Source organism: Motacilla alba, chromosome Z, assembly GCF_015832195.1.
Source record: "Motacilla alba alba isolate MOTALB_02 chromosome Z, Motacilla_alba_V1.0_pri, whole genome shotgun sequence".
NCBI classification, from domain to species: domain Eukaryota; kingdom Metazoa; phylum Chordata; class Aves; order Passeriformes; family Motacillidae; genus Motacilla; species Motacilla alba.
In genome coordinates, this window is record NC_052046.1 from 13289405 (window position 1) to 13309036 (window position 19632).

Here is a 19632-nt window from a genome sequence, read left to right on the forward strand (position 1 = left end):
TAAGCAGCAGAAGTCAGTATTTTATTCAAACCGCAAATCGATCCAGAAAATTACATACATGCAAAACATGGCATGCTGTACAAAAACAATGTTGAAATCATCAATATTTGAACTTCTCCCCAGTTTGAAAAGAATGTCCCAGGAACTTAACTGCTCTACAAAACACTACGGTTCTGACAATATCTAGAATTCATAACCTAATCTAATCAGAAGGAAAACACATTTAGTATATGAGATGGAAACCACCATCCCTAAAGCCTGGCGCAGCTTGATGGTGCAGATGTATGCCCCTCCAGCAGTCTGGCCCTGCAGTGCTGAATTCAATAGGAACTTTGTGAATCATTTCAGTGGAAACAGATTCTGTGATAACACAGGCCTCTGAGAGAAGGGCAAGAGTCCTTCCTGTATGAGTAAAGACAGAACACTGACGCAAGTACAAAGCGCAAAGAAAGAAAAGATGAGGTGGATACAGCCAAGCTCCTTCAAAATGCAAACATACCCTAGAGCATCTCACACATCTCCTTTTCCAGCCAGGGAAGATCTCTTTCCTCTTTGAAGAAATCTGTCCAAATCCCTCTCATGCTAACTCTTTCTACAGCTGACTAGATTGTATTAAGTTGATAGGAGAAAGATTAAGAAATCCTTCAACTCTAATAAATTAAACTATCAAATCATATCTTAATCAAGTGTCTATCCAGTAAGCATTTAAAATCATTCTGAACTTAATGAAGAAATAAAAATCTAGCATGATGATGTTTTACATTTATTAATATATTTATGCCACTGTAGTTCTAATTATTTTGAATACTCATATGATTTTGTGTGAATGTGTGCTCATGCAAGCACAGATCTAAAAATTCACAAATACAAAAAACATTTAGGGAGACTCTTGCAAAAATTAATGAAAACTTAGTACAACAGGGCAATTAAGTCTTTTTAAAAAACTGTACGTATCCTCTTACATAAAGATACTCTGATATCAGATAAACAGAAAGTATGATTTGAGATAGTTTTTCTGCAATGCACTTTCCACTGCAAAAGCACTATACTTCTCAAGCAACATTATTTTCTTTTAAAATGAGTTATTTTGAAATTAGAAATCAGATTAGAAATCAGACTTAAAAAGTTCAAAGATGACTGATTTCAGAAGTTTCACTTGTCTACAAAACTATCTATTATCATAAAAATTTTATCAAAATCAAGTAAAAATTACATGTTCCCAAAATGAATTCTTCAGGAATTCCTCAGCTGACCATTTTTTCCAGTACTCTTAGGATGTGATCATCTCTACCATGTGTCAAAGACAGTGAAATGAGAACAGCCTCAGCACAGAGCACATCGAAAAAATAGCCTGATTTCATTTCTCTGAACTCCCTGTGTGAGGAACCAATTGCCACCTTCCCCTGAAAAAAATCAACATTAAAAAAATTTCCTAGGGTATGCATCATTACCCACCACTGCATCCAAAATCCAAAAAGGATAAAAAGGAAGACTCCAGCAGTGCTGTCTCGGAAAACTCGTTCTTTCCCTAAGAGCATACATTTAATGGCAGGTAATAAGAATTAGGAAAAGCAAATTGACTCCCTTTATCAGATTATCAAATACAATACAATTCAGCCATATTTCCTACTCCCACCATTCTACTTTTGGTGATGTCTGTAGCACAGCACACAAGATAAGGAAAGGCCAGTTTCAGTCACAAACAGTGTTCTTTCTTCTGGTGAAACATTTAGTTGTAACTAAGCATTCAGGGCTTTGGTTGGCGAAGCATTACCTTTCATCTAATTAGAAGTGTTTAATCCACTCACCGAGGAAAGCAACATAAAGGTTTCTACTTGATTTGGCTACAAATCAGATCTGTCACACACAGACATACAAAATAATAATCCATCCCTGCTTCATAGGAAACTTTCTCATAGAAGAAGTATTCTTAATAAAAACAAAGACTGTCAATAACAGAAAACAGTTCACACTTCTACTGGAAGAAAAATAATGTTAATTAATAGTGATTGAAATAATTTTTAAATATCCCTTGTTCTTTTTGTTTCTTTCCTGGTTTTGGCTGGGATAGAGTTAATTTTCTTCAGAGTTGCAAGTAGGGGGCTAGGTTTGATTTTGTGCCGGCAAATATTGGTAACACACAACTGTTTTTATTATTGTTGAGCAGTGCTTGCACAGGGTCAAGACCTTTTTCTGCTCTTCATCCCACCCCACTAGTGAGAAGACTGGGGGTGCACAAGAAGCTGGGAGGAGACAAGCCAGAACAGCTGACCCCAGCTGACAATAAGGATATTCAATCTCACAGCACTACACACAGAACTGAGGACTGGGGAAAGAAGGAGGTAGGGGAAGGGAGGTCATTCCGAGTGTCCTCCCAAGTCAGACGTGATGTAGCCTTGCTTTCCTGGGGATGCCTGAACACTGGCCTACCCATGGGAACTGGTGGGTGAATCCCTTGTTTTGCTTTACTTGCACGGGCAGCTTTTCCTTTCCCTATTAGGCTGTCTCCATCTCAGCCCACAAGTTCTTTCACTTTTACTCTTCCAATTCTCCCCCCCATTCCACCAGGAGGCAGTCAGCTGTGTGGGGCTGAGGTGCCAGCTGGGGACAAACCACAGCACTTTTACAGTTTAAATAAAACTTTCCTAATTACTGGGAAAATGTACACATTAACTTGTAAAATTATGAAATACACAAAGATGAAGCAGCTGTTAGAATGCAGTTAAGCATTTCAACATTACATTTGTTCATAAGAATTTTGAATTTTTAGAATCAACTCTTGCCTTTTTTTTTTGACAAATATGGATGGAGCAACAACTCAGGTTATTGCTTTTTTAATTAAGGAAAGAAAAATAACTTCAATTCTTTAACTTCTGTAGGCTATCCCACCATTTAATAAAAAAAGAAAAAACACAAAACAAGCAAAATACAATAAATAACAGCAGTTCTTAAAACTATGGGTATGACAACTCATGAAGCTGCCCTACCGGGCCCTGATGAAAAGGGTTTCATCAGGAGTTGCAGGACAATTGTCCTGCTCAGTAACAGTCTCTACTGTGCCTGAAGCAGACACAATCACCATCGTTTTAGCTGCTGAAAGAGCTTTTTCTTTCTCTGCAATGGCAGCACAGACTGCCACAATTTCATCACTTTCAAAGTCATAGTCTGGGATTGACTCTTGCACGAGCTCCTTTGCCAGGGCTTGCACTGACTCAGTCTTTGTGGCCTTCTGCTGTTCCTGTAGTTTTCTTGCCCAGGAAAGGTCTTCTTCCCATACTTCAGGATTCATTGGAAAAATGTGTAAGGATACCTGGAAGCTTCGGATTGCCTATAAGCAGACAAGGAAGAAACAAAGATGGGACACTTTAAAGCCTACCTTTTTCATAAAAATTGACAACAACAAAAAAATACATATATCATCTGAGCAAAGCCAAAAGCCATTTTACTCCCATCTTTATTGGAGGAATCCTCCCTCATCTTGGTTCAACAGCAGCCTGACCTCCAAACAATTGTGTCTGAAATGACAAAAATGCATGAATAAACTAGGTACCTGGCAACAAGGGCACAAATAGAGAGTTCATATATGGAAAACAATGCTATTATTAAAAAGGTAAAAGGAAAAACAATTTTTGGATGGTTTCCTATTCCACTTTTCTCTCATCATTAGATGTACATAAAGGCAAAAGCAGACAGATATGGTTTAAAGAAATACAGAAAAGGGATGACTGGAATTTCAGGGATGACTGGTATCACTGGTATTGCTGCCTTTAAATTAGAATGCAGCTGTTTCACACACAGACCTAACACTACACTAATACTAGTCACATGGTAAAGAGTTTCTGTAATAGGTATGTGGTTATAAAAACACGTTAAAAAATGCACAGAAGGAACCAAATGAACTCCAAACCTTGAAAACTGCTCTAATCTATAATCTTACAAACAATATAATAATAATAGAAATAAGTATAGTTAGTGAGGCTTCTCGTTTCTTTCAGTTCAACTGAGAAAATACTCACAAATACAAATCCTCAACAGAGAAGCTGTGAAATTAAAAACAAAGAAATGTGACTATCTAAAATAAGAGGTTGCTACAATAGTAGAAAAATATACTACACCAAGAATTACAACTGTATTGTCTTTTAGTTACCTTAACAGTGGTCAAGGCTGAACCTACCTCCTCAAACTTAGGTACATGGACACAAAAGTGTGAGTGTATTTCACATTTATGACTGCACAGTCAGTTATGAAAATGGTTCATCTTAGTGACCAAACTCTTTTATGACATGAACAGAAGCCTTCCTGTAAGATGGGAAAACTGTGAGGATATGGATTGGGATGATATTTGGGAAGAGTTCTGGCAATTTGAATATTAAAACTTTCAAGACATATGGTAAATTACAGTTTACTTATTCTGTTGTAGATTACAAATATTTAAAGCATGCCAAGTAATTTGGAAAATCACAACTTTTCTTCTGCACTGACAGAAACTGATAGCTCATCCTTCTGATGGCACAGATGAATGTAAGGACTCCATACAATGGGAACTCAGAAGAAAGAGATACAAAATCAGATTTAAGAAATGCTGTCTATGCTATCATTATTACTGCTGTTGTAAGAAGCAGCCTTTCAGTTCCAGATAGAAAAAAAAAGCTTGATTATTGGTCCACAGCCAGCTCTGAAGTGCAGGAGTATGCTGAACTTTAAAGAGAAGAAGAACTGAAGTTTAGTTATTGTAAAACAGTGTCACTTTACTCACCTTTGCTAGCTTTTAATTTTCAGGGACACATGAAAAATAAGTAAACACTAAATGCATATTTTTGTATTTCTGTTGAAAACAAAATATAAACAAACACCATCTGCTTTTAAGCTTTCCATGAAAGAGGTCCCCTAATTAAAACCTGTCTATATAGTTATGTTCATGCACAATAAATAACATTTGGTAAGCGTCAAAGCTGCTTTGATGATTCATACAATAAAGCATAAAAAGATCATCTTAGTGAATCTATTAGAAAAGAGTTTTTGTGCTTGACATTTTTATAAAGAAATAACAAAATATTAAAGTAAATTTTAAGTGCTGCAAAAGATCAGAGGGATTAATTTTAAAGCAGCGATGTAAAACTGAAAAATACACACTTGTCACCCATTTGAAATTTTATGTTGCCACTCTAATAGTGCCCAAAGCCACTAATTTCTATTATGACAAAAGAAAAGAACAGTAGTACTTTTAATTCTTCCCCTAATGGAGATGTGAATCTCCTTCTCCAGTTTCCTGTCACATTGTAGGAAAACACAGTGACACTATGGATATAAAATGGATATTTCTAGCTTCATTTTAAAGAGGAGCTGTGATGTTAGAGACCCTGCATATAAGGACTACAGGACTTTTTATCAGTACAGTCATGTATCTGCTTTTGCTTCTGTAAGGAACTGCAATGTAAAACCTTCTGCAAGACATTCTTCCTTGTGGAATTACAGTATTGAAAAATCTGTACTTTTGAAGTATCTTACATTTTCTCTCACTAAATAGTATTCTGTAGCAAACAATTTTCCATTTGTCCTATGAGTAGAGTCTCCTCTGCTGGTCTGTATAGCCTTCAAGTGTGATGGGCAATTCTGATCAGACCGCACTTTTTTTAAACACGTCACTACACTAAACTCTCAAAAAAGCCATCATTTTAAGAGGTTGTATCTGCTACGAAAGTATGTGGTAGACCTTTATGTTACACTAGGCAGACACTTTCTGACCTGTTTCAAAAGGATGTCTATCAGTGAAGTAAGTAATCTTTTTCTGTGTTAAATGATCTTTAATATGGAAAATTTTTTGTCTGTGTGTTTTTACAGCACTCAGCATAGTCCTTGGGGGTGCTGATGAAGGAAAAGCTGCACATGGCCCAGCCATGGCACTCACAGCCCAGAGAGCCAAACGTGTCCTGGGCTGCATCCAGAGCCCCGTGGGCAGCAGGGGAGGGAGGGGATTCTGCCCCTCTGCTCTGCTCTGCTGAGACCCACCTGGAGCACTGCATCCAGCCCTGGGCTCCCAGCACAGGAGGGACAGGGACCTGCTCGAGTGAGCCCAGAGGAGGCAACAAAGAGGATCAGGGGGCTGGAGCACAACTCCTGTGAGGACACTTTGGGAGCATTTGGGCTGTTGAGCCTGGGGAGAGAAGGGTTCAATGACACCTTACAGCAGCCTTCCAGTACCCGTAAAGACCCACAAAAGACCTGGAGAAGGACTTTTACAGGGACATACAGCGATAGAACAGGGGGTAATGACTTTAACCTGAAAAGGGGAAGATTCAGGCTAGATGTAAGGAAGACACAGTTTACAGTGATTTACAGTGATTTACTGAGATGCTGTAACAGGTTGCCCAGAGGGACGGTTAATGCCCCATCCCTGAAACATTTAAGGCTAGGCTGGATAGGGCTCTGAGCAACCTGGTCTAGCTGAAGATGTCTTGGAAGACTTTTACAGGTTCCTTCCAAACTGAAGCTTTCTACACTTCTATACAATATATTACTGGAATTTGAGTCTTATTTTTGTACTACTCACCATGAACATAAATAACCAATTTTTACAGAAGCATTTATCACAGTAATGTAGAAAATAGGGAAATAAGACATTTTAGTATAATTAAAGACTTCTCATGACATTTCTCTCCTTCAAACAAGAAAACAAGTCCCATCCTTTCAGGTATTTTCACTCTAGTTTAATAGTTTCTATGATATAATCTGAATGGCAGAGTTGGTTTTTTTTCTTTTTTTTTTTTTTTTTTGCTTTAAACTGTCATCTTGAACTTTTCTGTGTAATTTTCTGTTCAGATTATTTCTGCTTTTCAATAAAAAAATTCTCTCTGAAAATTTCATCAAAAAGTAATTCTGGTGTCTTACAAAACGAGGTGAACACAATATTTTGCACTTCTTACATTTCCAAAACCATTTTATTCAAAGGTTCTAGAACTCTCATGTTCTGGAGAAAGTACTTGAAATATAGTAATTTTCCAGATGTGAAAGACTATTTTTGCTGTATGCTTACTGGGATTTGGTTAAATTCCAAATGCATAAGAGTCTTTGTTTCCATCTAGTAGATGTGTGTGAGATATCCTCACTTCCACACCTTCCTTCTTCTCTTTTTGAAGAAGTTTGCATCCTCCTTAGACCCCTCCTGTACTTTCTTTTGCTCCGGTGACAGATTTCACAGTGTCATTTTGCACCAAGTCATTCCGTCACAGCCCTCTTTCCTCACATTTACTGCCCTTCTGCCCTTGCACCTCAGTGCACACCCCTGCAAGGCTGCTGCATGCTCTGCTGAAGTCACTGCTTCAGGCTGCCTCTACCACACAGACCTCTTACACTGTGCTCTACCAGACACAAGGATACGATCATCCAGGAGGACCAAGGAAACAACAACCACAAAAATCAATCCCATTCTAGAAACTGACATAGCCTAAGAAAATAAAGCTTAAGTGTTCCCAGTACTTTCATCTTGCAAATCAGGAAAATCTAAGAACACATTTACTTCTTTATTACCGAATTATACTGCCAAATTTATTACAGGAATTTTAAAACAATGGTCAAATGAACTTTGTCCAACACCCCTGTTTGTCTTATCATGTGCATATGATTTAGCTAAAACTTTCAATTACAAGGTCTCAATATTGAGAAATGCACTCCTCGAAAGTCCTGAGCATCTAACAAAGGTAGGCGCCAGCTAAATCAGCCACAATCATTTACAAAAACTGAGTACCCCAGGCAGAAATGTAGCTGAAAAGGGCATTTAAACTTTTGGAGACTTGTTTACCCTTCAGCTTTCTTGACAGAAAATAAAACTCACCTCTGACTAGAAGATCTTTTTGTGCATTAACAAGCACTATCACAAAATATATTTACAATTTCCAACAGTGGTTAAAAAAGAAAAAAGGTTTACTCTGTAGTAGATGGAGAGGGCAGGATTAGCACCAGACCTTCCTGGGGAAGCTTATAATACTGACTATTGCCTCAATAACTCAGTAGGACTGTTTAAAGCTGTTGAAAAGAATTTAACAGAACCCCACTTTAAATAAAAAAGCATGGTACTTTCTCTCTTAAATACTTCCTAAATACTTTGACTTTTCAGTGGAAGGCCAACCACCAATTTCCTTTTTATTACCAAAATGCTGTATGTTTCTAAATGCTAACATTTGTAACATCTTGAAAAATTATCTCAAATTCAGATTAGTTATGTTAATTAGCTGCATTCCAATAAAACATAGACATTTCTCTCTTTGGGAGTATAAAACTCCCATCATTATCTAAAATACCGAAAACTATTTCTTTCAAGAGAGATGAAAGGAAAGGGCTGATCTGAGGATTCACATTGTCACGGCATGATTCTTTTGACAAAATGTTGTGTCACACTTAAAGACTGCTAAAGCACTAAATACTTAGGAGGAACACAGGAAACCACATCCTTCAAAACATCAAACAAAACCCATGCACAACTGATGCATATTTACAGATCTACCCTCTCAACTTTGTGATCCTCAGTACTACAGGTTTGCCAGGGACCCAGAACGGATTAAAGCAGAAGTCATAGAACCACAGGATGGCTGAGGGTGGCCAGGACCTTCTGAGGTCACCTGGGCCAAGCCCTGCTCAAGCAGGGCCACCTGAGCTGACTGCCCATGACCATGTCACAGGGCTGATGAATTTCTCCGTGGTGGGAGACTCAGTGCTTTCATTCAGTCCTTGCTTTTTTTTTTTTTATTAGTTTTGGTTTTTCTTTTTAATATTCTTTTGTTTGGTTTTATTTTTTTTCCCTTGATTAATCAAAGCATGGGGCTCACCCTGTCTCACTGGAGGAACTGTTGCAATGAAGCTATTAGTGCGAAATTGTTAAGATGTTATCAGCAGTACAGGAAATTTAATTTGTAAAACCAAGTATTTGCAATGAAATGAGAGAAATACTGCAAGCTTGGCTATAGTTCTACAGTTACTACATTCACATTGCAGGTTTACTCAGGTGTGCTCTGCACATTGATTTTTAGAATTTAAGGAATTTCTGCCTTTACAGAAATAAAGTTTTTCCTTGCTCACATTTAAGTACTACTGTTGAGTTACCCTATTTAGTAAATTCAGGGGAAAAAAAAAAGAGCAAACAACTTTCATAAAAGCTAAATAAAAAGGGACTAATTTAGCTCATTCTTTTTGTCACAAGTTTGACAAAAACTAAATCCAAGCAAATATTTCCTTTTTTTTATTATTGCACAGCTCATAATATATATTAGATTTGTTTGGAAGCAGCATTTTAGACCTGGGAAACTTCAAATTAAAATACAGTAAATTGTTTTTTTCCCTAAGAAAAAATGCATCATTCATTGTGAAGCAATAAAAGTATTCACAACAGACCATTTGGCAGGATGTGGGTAATGAAGACAGATGTTGGTGGGGGAGAAATGAAACAAAGAAGCAGAAGAAGCAATTCTTGAGAAGGATAGTAATTCCCAAATCTCAAAAAAAACCTAAAAAAGCCTTGATATTTATGCTTTATTAACTTTTATTTGTAAAAAACATGATACAGGGAAAACCTGAAAATTGTGGCAATGAAAGACTAATGGAAAAAGGATAATTATGACTTAAACCACTTGGTCTAGAAGACTCCAGAAGTTCAGTAACTATGAACTCATTTCTTATTTTAAAACTCCTTCACAGTCTTAGCCTCTTAAGATTCCTTAAAGATCACTTGGTTCAAAAACAAATAGTCAACATTATTTGCATTTTAGAAGAACTCCCCAACTTCTCAGTATGTGAAAACATATTTATCAGAAGGCAATTCAACCTACAGACAGAAGGCAATGAAGTATGAACATGCAGTAACACAGCACTGGGGACATCAACAGGAGCTTCCACACCTCAAGCTCCCTGCTCAGAGACAATCAAAAACTAAGAGGGCAAACTACCTGTGATAATCCCCCCTCCCTCCCTCTTCGTCACAGTAAGGTCAATTTAACAATTACAGGAGCACCCAGAGAAGTGTTTCAGATTAATGAAGTGCTTTGATGCAAATCTCTGATTGTTCCCACTTAAAATGCTTTGCATCACTGAATAGTCTCAGATACATAAATTAGATCCCTTTCTGATTAAGCTCAACATTGCACTCTAAGAGAGCACCTGAAGTGCTACTCTGAAATAAGACAAAATTAAAATAATATGAACACTAGGTCCTCAGCACTCAAGATATCCAGTCCCACTGGTTCTTCATGACTTGTCTGTGCAGAAAAATCTTACAGGATCTGATGAATCAACCTGCTGGATATAACTAGTACGGGTATATTACTATTTATAACTGATATTACAGCAACTGTACCATTTTTTACAGAATAAACAGCATCAGTTACTGTAGCAGGCACAGGCCCTGCAAACCTGCCTTGGCCTTTGGAGGCCTAAGATAGGCAAAATGCTGAGTCACGATGACCGGACCTTAGGAGCCCCTCTCTCCCGCTCTCAGACCCTTGTTTATCTCTCTGTAAGGCTATAGGTAACTTTCCTTTAACCCTTACCATTGGACAATCCTCGATCCCCTCTTGCCCTATATAAACCCCTGTTTCTGCCCAGCTCACTAGAGTTGCTGTCCCTGAGACCCTTCGAGACCCTTCATGGAAGAGCTACAAAGAAGACCAATAAAGACATCTTCTCAGAACCTCACACAGCTTCTCTCCTCTCTTCCCGTTTACCGAATGCCTGCTGCATGCCCCAGCCGAGCCTAGCAAGCCCAAGAGCTGACGTCACTCATGAGCTGAGAATCACTAAAGCTGAATATCACCAAAGGCTTGCTAAGGCGCAGGCCGGAGGCACTGCTAGAGCTCGGGTGGACTAGCTCTTCTCAGAGCTGAACTATCCGGCTTTAATGTAGCTACCTGGGAACACCCCATAACCCAGCCAGCAGCATTAAGTTACTTAGGATCCTTGAAGGAAATAAAACTCTTATTTTCCTGAGACTAGTGCATTTAAAATTCTCAGCCACAATTTACAGTGACAGTCTCATACACTTAAAAGGAAAAGATCCAGACAGACCAGACCATCAACCCTAACCTTCTACACCACAAAAACCATGGAATGTCACCACTGCTGAAATGCAGATATGCACAGATTTATATGAGATATTTCATATTATGGTACTGCACCAACAAAGGGTGCACACTGCACATCTGTAACACAGGTTTTGTCTTAGGCTTTGCCTAACAGGACTGGAGCACCTCCCCCATGAGGATGGGCTGAGAAAGTTTGGGCTGCTCAGCCTGGAGAAGAGAAGGTTGTGTGGAGACGTCATGACAACCTGCCAGTATCTGAAGGGGGAATACAGGAAAGCTGGAGAGGGACACTTTGTCAGTGACCATAGGGACAAGGAGTTATAGGAACAAACTGAAATGGGGGAAATTTAGTTGTTAGGAAGATATTCTTTACTGTGAAAGTGCTGAGAATCTGGAACAGGTTGCCCAGAGAAGCTGTGGATGCCCCATCTCTTGGAATGTTCAAGGCCAGGCTGGATGGGCTTGGAATTAGATGATCTTTAAGACTCCCTCCAAGCCAAACCATTCTGTGACTCTAGGTGATTCACATAGTTTACATTTGTTTTGTTTGGTTTGGGGTTTTTAACACTGCTTCTTACTACATTTTAAAAATTAGTTTTGTATGAATTATTAACCTCCATCAAAAAAACCCTATTGTTTTTCCAATTCTTGAAAATTTTTAGACCAAACATTGTAACTTTGCAAAACCACTCCAAATTACCAACAAAATTATTCATACCAAAACAGCACACAGCTACTTCTATTCAAAATACAACCAGTATCTATTTTCATCTAAGAGACCATGATGCAATGTTTTTCTAATGGACCTCTGGGAATGTATCTGAATCTGAAAAGTTCGCCTGTTGTGTTTTCACAGAAACTTGCAAAAAACTATTATACCTCAGAAAAAAAAAAAAAAACCAAAAAATGCACTTCAGCTACTGCAGAGCATCCCTGGCTTTTTGCTGTCTTATTAAATGAAGAAGCAACCTCAGCCACCATTTGAGGTCAAGGATCCAGAGGAAAGAAGGAATGAGCACACGTTACTTGCTGCATAAGCAGGACACAAGAAAAACAAGACACTAGAATTTTATCAGCAGGCATGTGTAAAAACTGAGCCTGAATAATCATCTGATCCTTGGACTTCACACTACCCTCATCTTTAAACTGTGGTGAACTGCACTGTAGCAGTACAACACACAGAATGTAGTATGTGCAGTTATGTCAGCATAATTGTTCTATTGCATAAAGCCACCACATAAATATAGTATATGACACAAAAGTCTTCGAGATAGACTGGTCTTCCACAAGTCCAGCAACAAAACCATACAGGAAGCATTTGTGAAATACAATAAAGCAGAGGGAGCTGCTTTATTATCCAGTAGAGATAAATAATAACAATCTTTTTCCTTGTCTCTGTTCAAGTTACCATAAGGATATACAGCAACCTTGGTATTTCTGTACTCTCCTTCTCACACACAATTAATTCTGTTATCCTACCAGTGCTATCTCTCCTAATCCAAGCTGGGCACGTCCCAAAGTCTGCCAGGCATCCCAGGAACGTGGGTTTCTCTGGACAGCCATTTCTGCTGCATGCACTGCTGGAAACATTTCATGTAAAGACATCAGGACCTGTATCAGAAATAGAAAAAGAAGAGGAAGAAAAATAAGCAAAACTGAAAATAAATTTAACTTTTCTGGGATTACCCAGGCAACAATAACCACTGTTTCAATAACTAAGATTCATCTTACCTAGCTTTTTTTAGTTAAAAGTTGCTTGTCTGACCTCAGATAGTCACCCAGACTCATTTCAGTCCCCACAGAGAGAAACAGGCATGCTAGAGGATAATTTACCCAAATTATTTAAGCAATGCTATTAGAAGTACATTAACTGCTTCTGAAGGTGTCTCTCCTTATCAACAAACACTACAGTCTATAGAAGCATAACAGAATAGTCAGAAGGACAAACACATGGAGAGCTAAACATAATAAATGTGCAAGTACTGTTGAAAAACTCCTGGACTGTATTTTTTCTTTTTAATAGAGAGCTGTAATCTACCAGAAATAGTGCAGTGCACATGATATAATTATAGAAACAATCCCTGTAACTCAGCATGGAAACAGACCTTAACAATGACTGCTGTATTTAGAGAACAAGCATTCTGCAGAGCCTAACTGAGATGTGAAGGCACCTACATTAATTAAGGAAAAAAGTGGTTTCTGAATGTGAAAATCTCTGTTACTCAGCAGTTACCACAGGATTATTCTCCTCACACTGAATCTCCATAACTTAGACAATAAATCACAGTTAGCAATACACAATGTGGCTCAAAGCTTGCCTTATGTTTCCTATACCACCATGAGATTGGCACATCACCTGAAGACCTGCATCACTCTGAGATCATGATTCCAGACACCCACATGCTATGGTCATAGATACCAGTGTAAGAAACAAATGACAACTGCATTCCTGCAGTATGATGAGAATGTCAACCACAAGGATTAGACTCATGTGTGGGCAACCACTTTCATCCCAACTGACCACAACTATGATGAATAATATTAGAACATGTTAGGGCTATTGCTGAAGTTCAAAACAGATTTATTTAACCTTACTGTTCTATGATATATTAAATAGATAAATATGAGTGTGGAGTAGAGGAGGATTCAAATATGATGATCTTGAGTATTTACTCTAATTAACAAATAGTACATTAACAGCATAGAGGTGAGCAGTACAGTAAATAAAAGAGGAAGAGGGCAAGGGGAAGGCAGAGATTTACTACATAACATAAAGCAACCCTGGACTGAAAAAACCAAGAAACATCATAAGCATAGCTTCTGAATAGCCCTTTGGATTGATACTTCTGCTGTTGTAGTATGACCAACCTTTTCTCAAGACTAGTCTTATGGCTTCACTTTAATTCCATTCAATGGACTGTACTTTAGAATTTAGAAGTACCCAAAAAAATCTTTAGAAAAACAATCTACAGCAGTATATCATCTTCTCTCTTTTTCCTGCTCAACAGTTCACAATGACTGCATTTTGTATCAAAGTCTGTGATGAATGTTATGTGTTTTTCCAAAACTTTCAGATGAATTACATTTGTATGGGCAGCTTCCCCTATCTGCAGTAGGTGTGTGAAGTGAATCAAACTGTTATTAGTGGAGAGGTGTACATCCTACCAAGATGAAGGGATTCAGCATCTATCAGCTATCTTCTACATCAGTGTCTTAATGTATTTATTCTCATAAGAGAAAACAAATCCAAGTATACATTCACAGGAACATTTTTATGCATCCCAAGTAGTCCATATTTCCTACCAGTACTTTCTACTGCAAACTAATTACAAAACATCTGTTTAAGTGCTTAGGAAATATTTTGTAGTGTTTAATGAATTTCACTGGTTTGTTTACTGAATTATTACTTTACTAATAAAGGCAGTTATTCCACTTTCGTCTATTTATGACTATTGTGTGCACCAGCATAAACAGCTGCTTTAAAAATGCTCTTCCAGATCATGTAGTAATTACTTTGCTCGTAATAACTCCGGCATTAGATTCTCAAAGTACATTCAAACATTTGAATGTATATGCATTTTAATCCAACACAGGTAGTTTTTTTAGTTATTAATAAAATGACTCAGCTACACTTGTCAGTCAGTATAACAAATATACATATTAATGCACACTATTTTCCTACACTTTTTTTTTCAGGTGAAGAGGTCATCAAAATGAACCTACAATGGCAGACATGAATGCATGCAGCCTTGTCTGGCGTTACTCTACCTGTATATCATTATCACTTTAGTAAAACATCTCTGTATGCTACTTGGAAACTGAACCAGGAAACCAGATATTCCACACCTGAAAAACCACACTGAACAAAGAATAAAAACCACTGCCAGCACAAAGATTTCCTGTGCACAGATATGACAAGTGGTGCTCAGCCCTTCTGGGGTACAGACACATGAGCAAGACAAAGCCAAACACAGGAACCACATGTGCTGTAGCCCTCCTTGTCACACAGCGTGCCTGCTACATGCTCAAAGTGCAGCCACATCAAGTATGTGTGTACACACATACACACACACACTCATAATATATATACAGTGTACATATAAAGTGATGTGTATATAGTGTATATATATATAGTGATGTATATATATGTATAGTGCTAATACTCTATTAGAAAACATTCTTAAAACTAATAAAAAATTAGGAAAATAATTTACGAAGCAGAAAAAAAAATCTCAAGACTCTCACTGCGGGCACACACACACACACATATGTATGAGTCAAACCTGACTGGAGGGAAATGTCTTATAAAGATGTTCAGTAAGTGGATTTTCAGGACTCAAAGAACTTTATCCTTATTACATGCTTTAAAACTAAAACATCCATGTCCTATAATAACTTAGTTTAACTGATCTGTAGAAAAAGTCATACAAGAGAGATTAGAAGAATTAGAAGAACTCGGTGGCAAAAAAAACAAACATAGCAACTCTCATCAGGACACTGACCAAGTATTAGAAATCCAGGCAGCAGAGTGACCCATCATGTTCTGCCCACAATATTTTGGAAGTGTTATGAATCTGAGTAAGTTCTGGTTTTAAATGAGCTCAGTGCTCAGAGGCTGAATCACTATATATAGATACATTCCGCGTCCAGTGAAAATAACCCAATTCCTTTTTCCATCCAGTAACCCATTTCAAAATACAGATTAATAAAATTCATCCTACCCATAAGTAGTTAACATTTACTCATGCTCTAAAGCAATTACCATTGCACCATACAGAAATGCTTTATTGCAATTTAGATTTCTGGAGTTCACACTAATTTTTTGACAGTTCACTCTTCTCTGTACACATTCCAATTTAAGAAAGAAAAATTTAAAATAATCAGCACTTACTAACTGACTTGTTATAATCCAAACTTGGGATTTTAAGTCTGGTCATGTCTTAGAAAACTTGTAATTTCTTAAGTAGGAAGAGAGATGGAAGTTGATACTATTTCTTCACTGAGTTCAGCATTAAGAAAGCCTTTAGAAGAGGGAAAATGGAATGATTTGAAGATTATGGGTTTCATATACAAAAACAAAGAAGTGACACATATCTGAAAGCCTGGTCCTGTTTAATGAATGCAAATTGAGGATGTAGCATTGAAGAAAACTAGATTCTCATACAGCTGATGACAAAATATCAAAAAAATACAAAAAGGAACTTAACCTGACAGTTTACATTTGAATTTACTTGTTTCTAAAAATACACATTAAAAACCTGTATCATCTACTTTAAAAATTAGTTGCATAGTTGCATAGTTATCTGAGACCTGAGGTGCAAGTGTCATGAGATAAGCAACATGAACCAGGTGAATTCTCAGGAGCAGTACTGAATAGCAGCAAGTCTGACTCCCAAGACAGTTTGTTATATAACATCACAATGTATCAAGTCCTTTGATATCCCTCTTCATCCAAAAATATCCCACATGGTCCAGTCATCAAACGTTAAGATAAAAAAATCAGAGAGTATGTCAAAGTCTGCTCCTCCATCTCTGTAATTCAAAGCAGTAACAAAATAATCCAGTCAATATTTAAGAAATTCAGCCCGCAATTAATTTCAGGCAGTCTTAGTGGCTGCATTAATATAGGCAGTCTTTATATATTCCCTTGAATATACTGACAATACTAATTATATTAGGCTGCTGATGTTGGATCTTTTTTAAAGATTTTCGTTTTTCAACAAAAATGCAGAAATGAATGTGCATAAATATTTACTTTCCAGTTATTGTTCTTGCAAAGGGGAAGCAGTTTAGGCTGGTGATGAAGTATCAAGTATGTATAGTACAGATCTTGCATGCAAAGAAAAGTGGACCCCTGACCTCTCAAAAACCATAAAAATCTGTTTTTAAATGGATCAAAGAGTAGCTGAGAGCAACAGAAAAAAATCTCATCAAATTCGATGGTTTTTTGAAGCTATTGAGCAATTCCACAGTTCCCATGTGATTTTCTGGAAATATACTTATTTCAAATATTTATTTCGAATTTTGACAAATAGGAACTTTAAACACTATTTCTGCTCTTCTGAAGCACTGAAAGACATTTGTCCTACATATGTTAAAACACAGATCTTTGAGAACTTAACACAAACATTTACAGATTCCTACAGTGCCATTATCATATTTATCTGAGCTGCATATTGAACAATGTAGTATTGAAAATGTTAAGTTTGCTGTTGAGAAAGGAAATACTAAAGAATGCAGAAGCTGCTGTGTAACCCAACACAAGGTTATCTAATAAATCTAATAAATAAATATCTATAAAGGTATAAGACAGATACTCAAGCCTGTGCAAAAAAAAAAAAACCAAAAAAAAAACTTCATCCTCCAATGTTAATTCTCCAATAGATTTTCTTCATGAATAGAGATTTTCTCACTGATAGAAAACTAATACAGACTATAAAGAATCTTTGCATATTGCACAAAGTCATCCCTAACACGAATCTCCTCCTCTAGTATGTGACAAGTATATCAAGACAGGGGGATTTTTATAGACCCCGTGCTAGTCAAGGCATTTCTGAAGCTGCTGTACAGTTCCTCCAAAACTCTTTCACTGAGCTACACTGTAACAGCTGCAGTATTTGTGCTGGTATGCTGGACTGGAATAACACAGTCAGCTCTAAGACAGTATCTTTTAAATACTGGCCACAATATTTTTTGAATGAATTACTATTATTTCTATTTTGGCAAAAGTGGATTTCTACAGCTCACATCAGTGCTTTTAGAAGTACAAAGGTATCAAGTTACACATTCTACTAAACAGCTTCCAGTAAGCATAAGTCATACTGCAAAAAACATCTGCAATAATTATTTGCATGTATGAAAGAGACGCTACCAATTGAAACATTACATGTTTTAATAAAACTATTCAATAAATAGTTTTATAAATGTGTATTTTATACACAAGCTTTTCTTGTGTTCTCATTCATAGTGGAACAAGTGTTACACAATACAAGAAAGTGAAATCAAAAAGAAATGGTGCAACTGCTGAGGTTTTTTTCTCTCTTTTTCCAGAAAGAAAGCAAAGGCATGGTTGCAGAGAGGCCCAGGCTCCTTCAGCATTTTATTCAGTTTTTACAGCTTTTATTATTCTCCACTCATATCATCAGACAAGAACAGATGATTTACAAGATGAATCAGTGTAACACAGCTGTTTCTCAGTTCCTCTTGGTCAGCAGAAAAGCTGTGCGTCTCTAACTCACCTTTGCCATTTTGCTGAAATAGAGGGACTGGGGAGCCAAGTAACCAACAGCCCCTCAGTATTATTTCCTGGAGCACAAATTGAAGCACATTGTAACAAGCACCTCTTTGGATAATTCACTGCATCACAGCTCCAATCCAGGTAAGTTTACATATTTCACAGTTCTCCTGCTATTTTCAGTGTGAAAATACTTACTTTTGGTGTAATTTCAATTAAACAGAAGGCTTTTGGGGACCTATCTTAAATTCCTGCATTCACATAAGACCATTATAAAAACAGTTACAATGGAGTTGTTCACTAATTTGTCCCACTGAGCAGAACTGTCCTGAAATTTTTAACAGCTTTCTGTTTTATTCAAAACAGAGTCAAATCTTTAAACTATGATAATAAAATTTACTGATACCATCTTCACATCTTAGCAGATGTGAAGACCTTCTTTACTAGTGAAGTTAAAAATTAAACTTATAAAGGAACTGCTATGTAAGTTAACACCCTTTACATAAATCTGGAATGCTGCTAATTAAAGCTGAATTGTATTATCCCATGTCTTCCAATAATGCATAATCGGGATTTGAAATTCCTTAATACATAGCTCTGCAGATATTAGAAGTTTACATGGGAACAGAAAGCATTGAAACAAATCTGTTGAAGAAAAATCTTTCAAGCACCTCTAAACACAGAGAAGTCCCAGGCCAAAGCTTGCTGGAGTCTGGGAAAAGGATCAGGAGAGTAGTACTGCTACATGCTCATGCCATTTGTGCAACTCTTTTCCAGCCTTCCACTAGACTAGACAGATCTTTCACTTACACTAACACTTACGGAAAGACAACAACACACTTCTCCCAAAACAATTTAAAGGAAAACCTTTAAGCCATAAGAATCTCTCAAACCAAATGCATAACCTAGTAAGATCTAAACCTTATGCAGCTACATAAAACAAAAGTGTCTTTCAGTATTCATTGTCTTGAAATGAAGTCATGATTATTCTATTCATTCTTTTGCAGAATCAAACTTTCTTCACCAGACAAGATAACTGTGAGGAGCAAATGTGGTAATATCCATTAGAAAAAACAGTCACCACACCTTGGAAAAGAACCAGCATTGGCTCCTGGGGTTTGTTGGGGTTTGGTTTTTTTTGGCTTCTTTTTTGGGGAAGCAGGGGTGTTAGGGTCTTGACTGGGGTTTTTAGACAATAAAAGAACTGGAGTAACAACAAAACTAAGTATAGCCAACTTCCTAAAAGTTACATAATACATTCACCAATTTATTTTTTTTTTCTCTTTTCCTCTCTTCCTCAAACAATTTAGTTTTTCAAGACCACTTGCTGAA

At 37.2% G+C, this 19632-nt stretch overlaps 1 protein-coding gene across 1 annotated transcript in view; it reads right to left on the reverse strand.

Moving 5' to 3' along the window:
• Nucleotides 1–19632, reverse strand: part of TTC33 (tetratricopeptide repeat domain 33) — a 43758-nt gene continuing 24126 nt past the window's right edge. Inside the window, exons 4-5 of the mRNA XM_038123581.1 lie at nt 12546–12677; nt 1–3328 (exon numbers count right to left, since the gene is read on the reverse strand). Coding sequence (XP_037979509.1) covers nt 2984–3328; nt 12546–12677 — 477 coding nt within the window. The 3' untranslated portion in view covers nt 1–2983. The remainder of the gene's footprint in view (nt 3329–12545; nt 12678–19632) is intronic.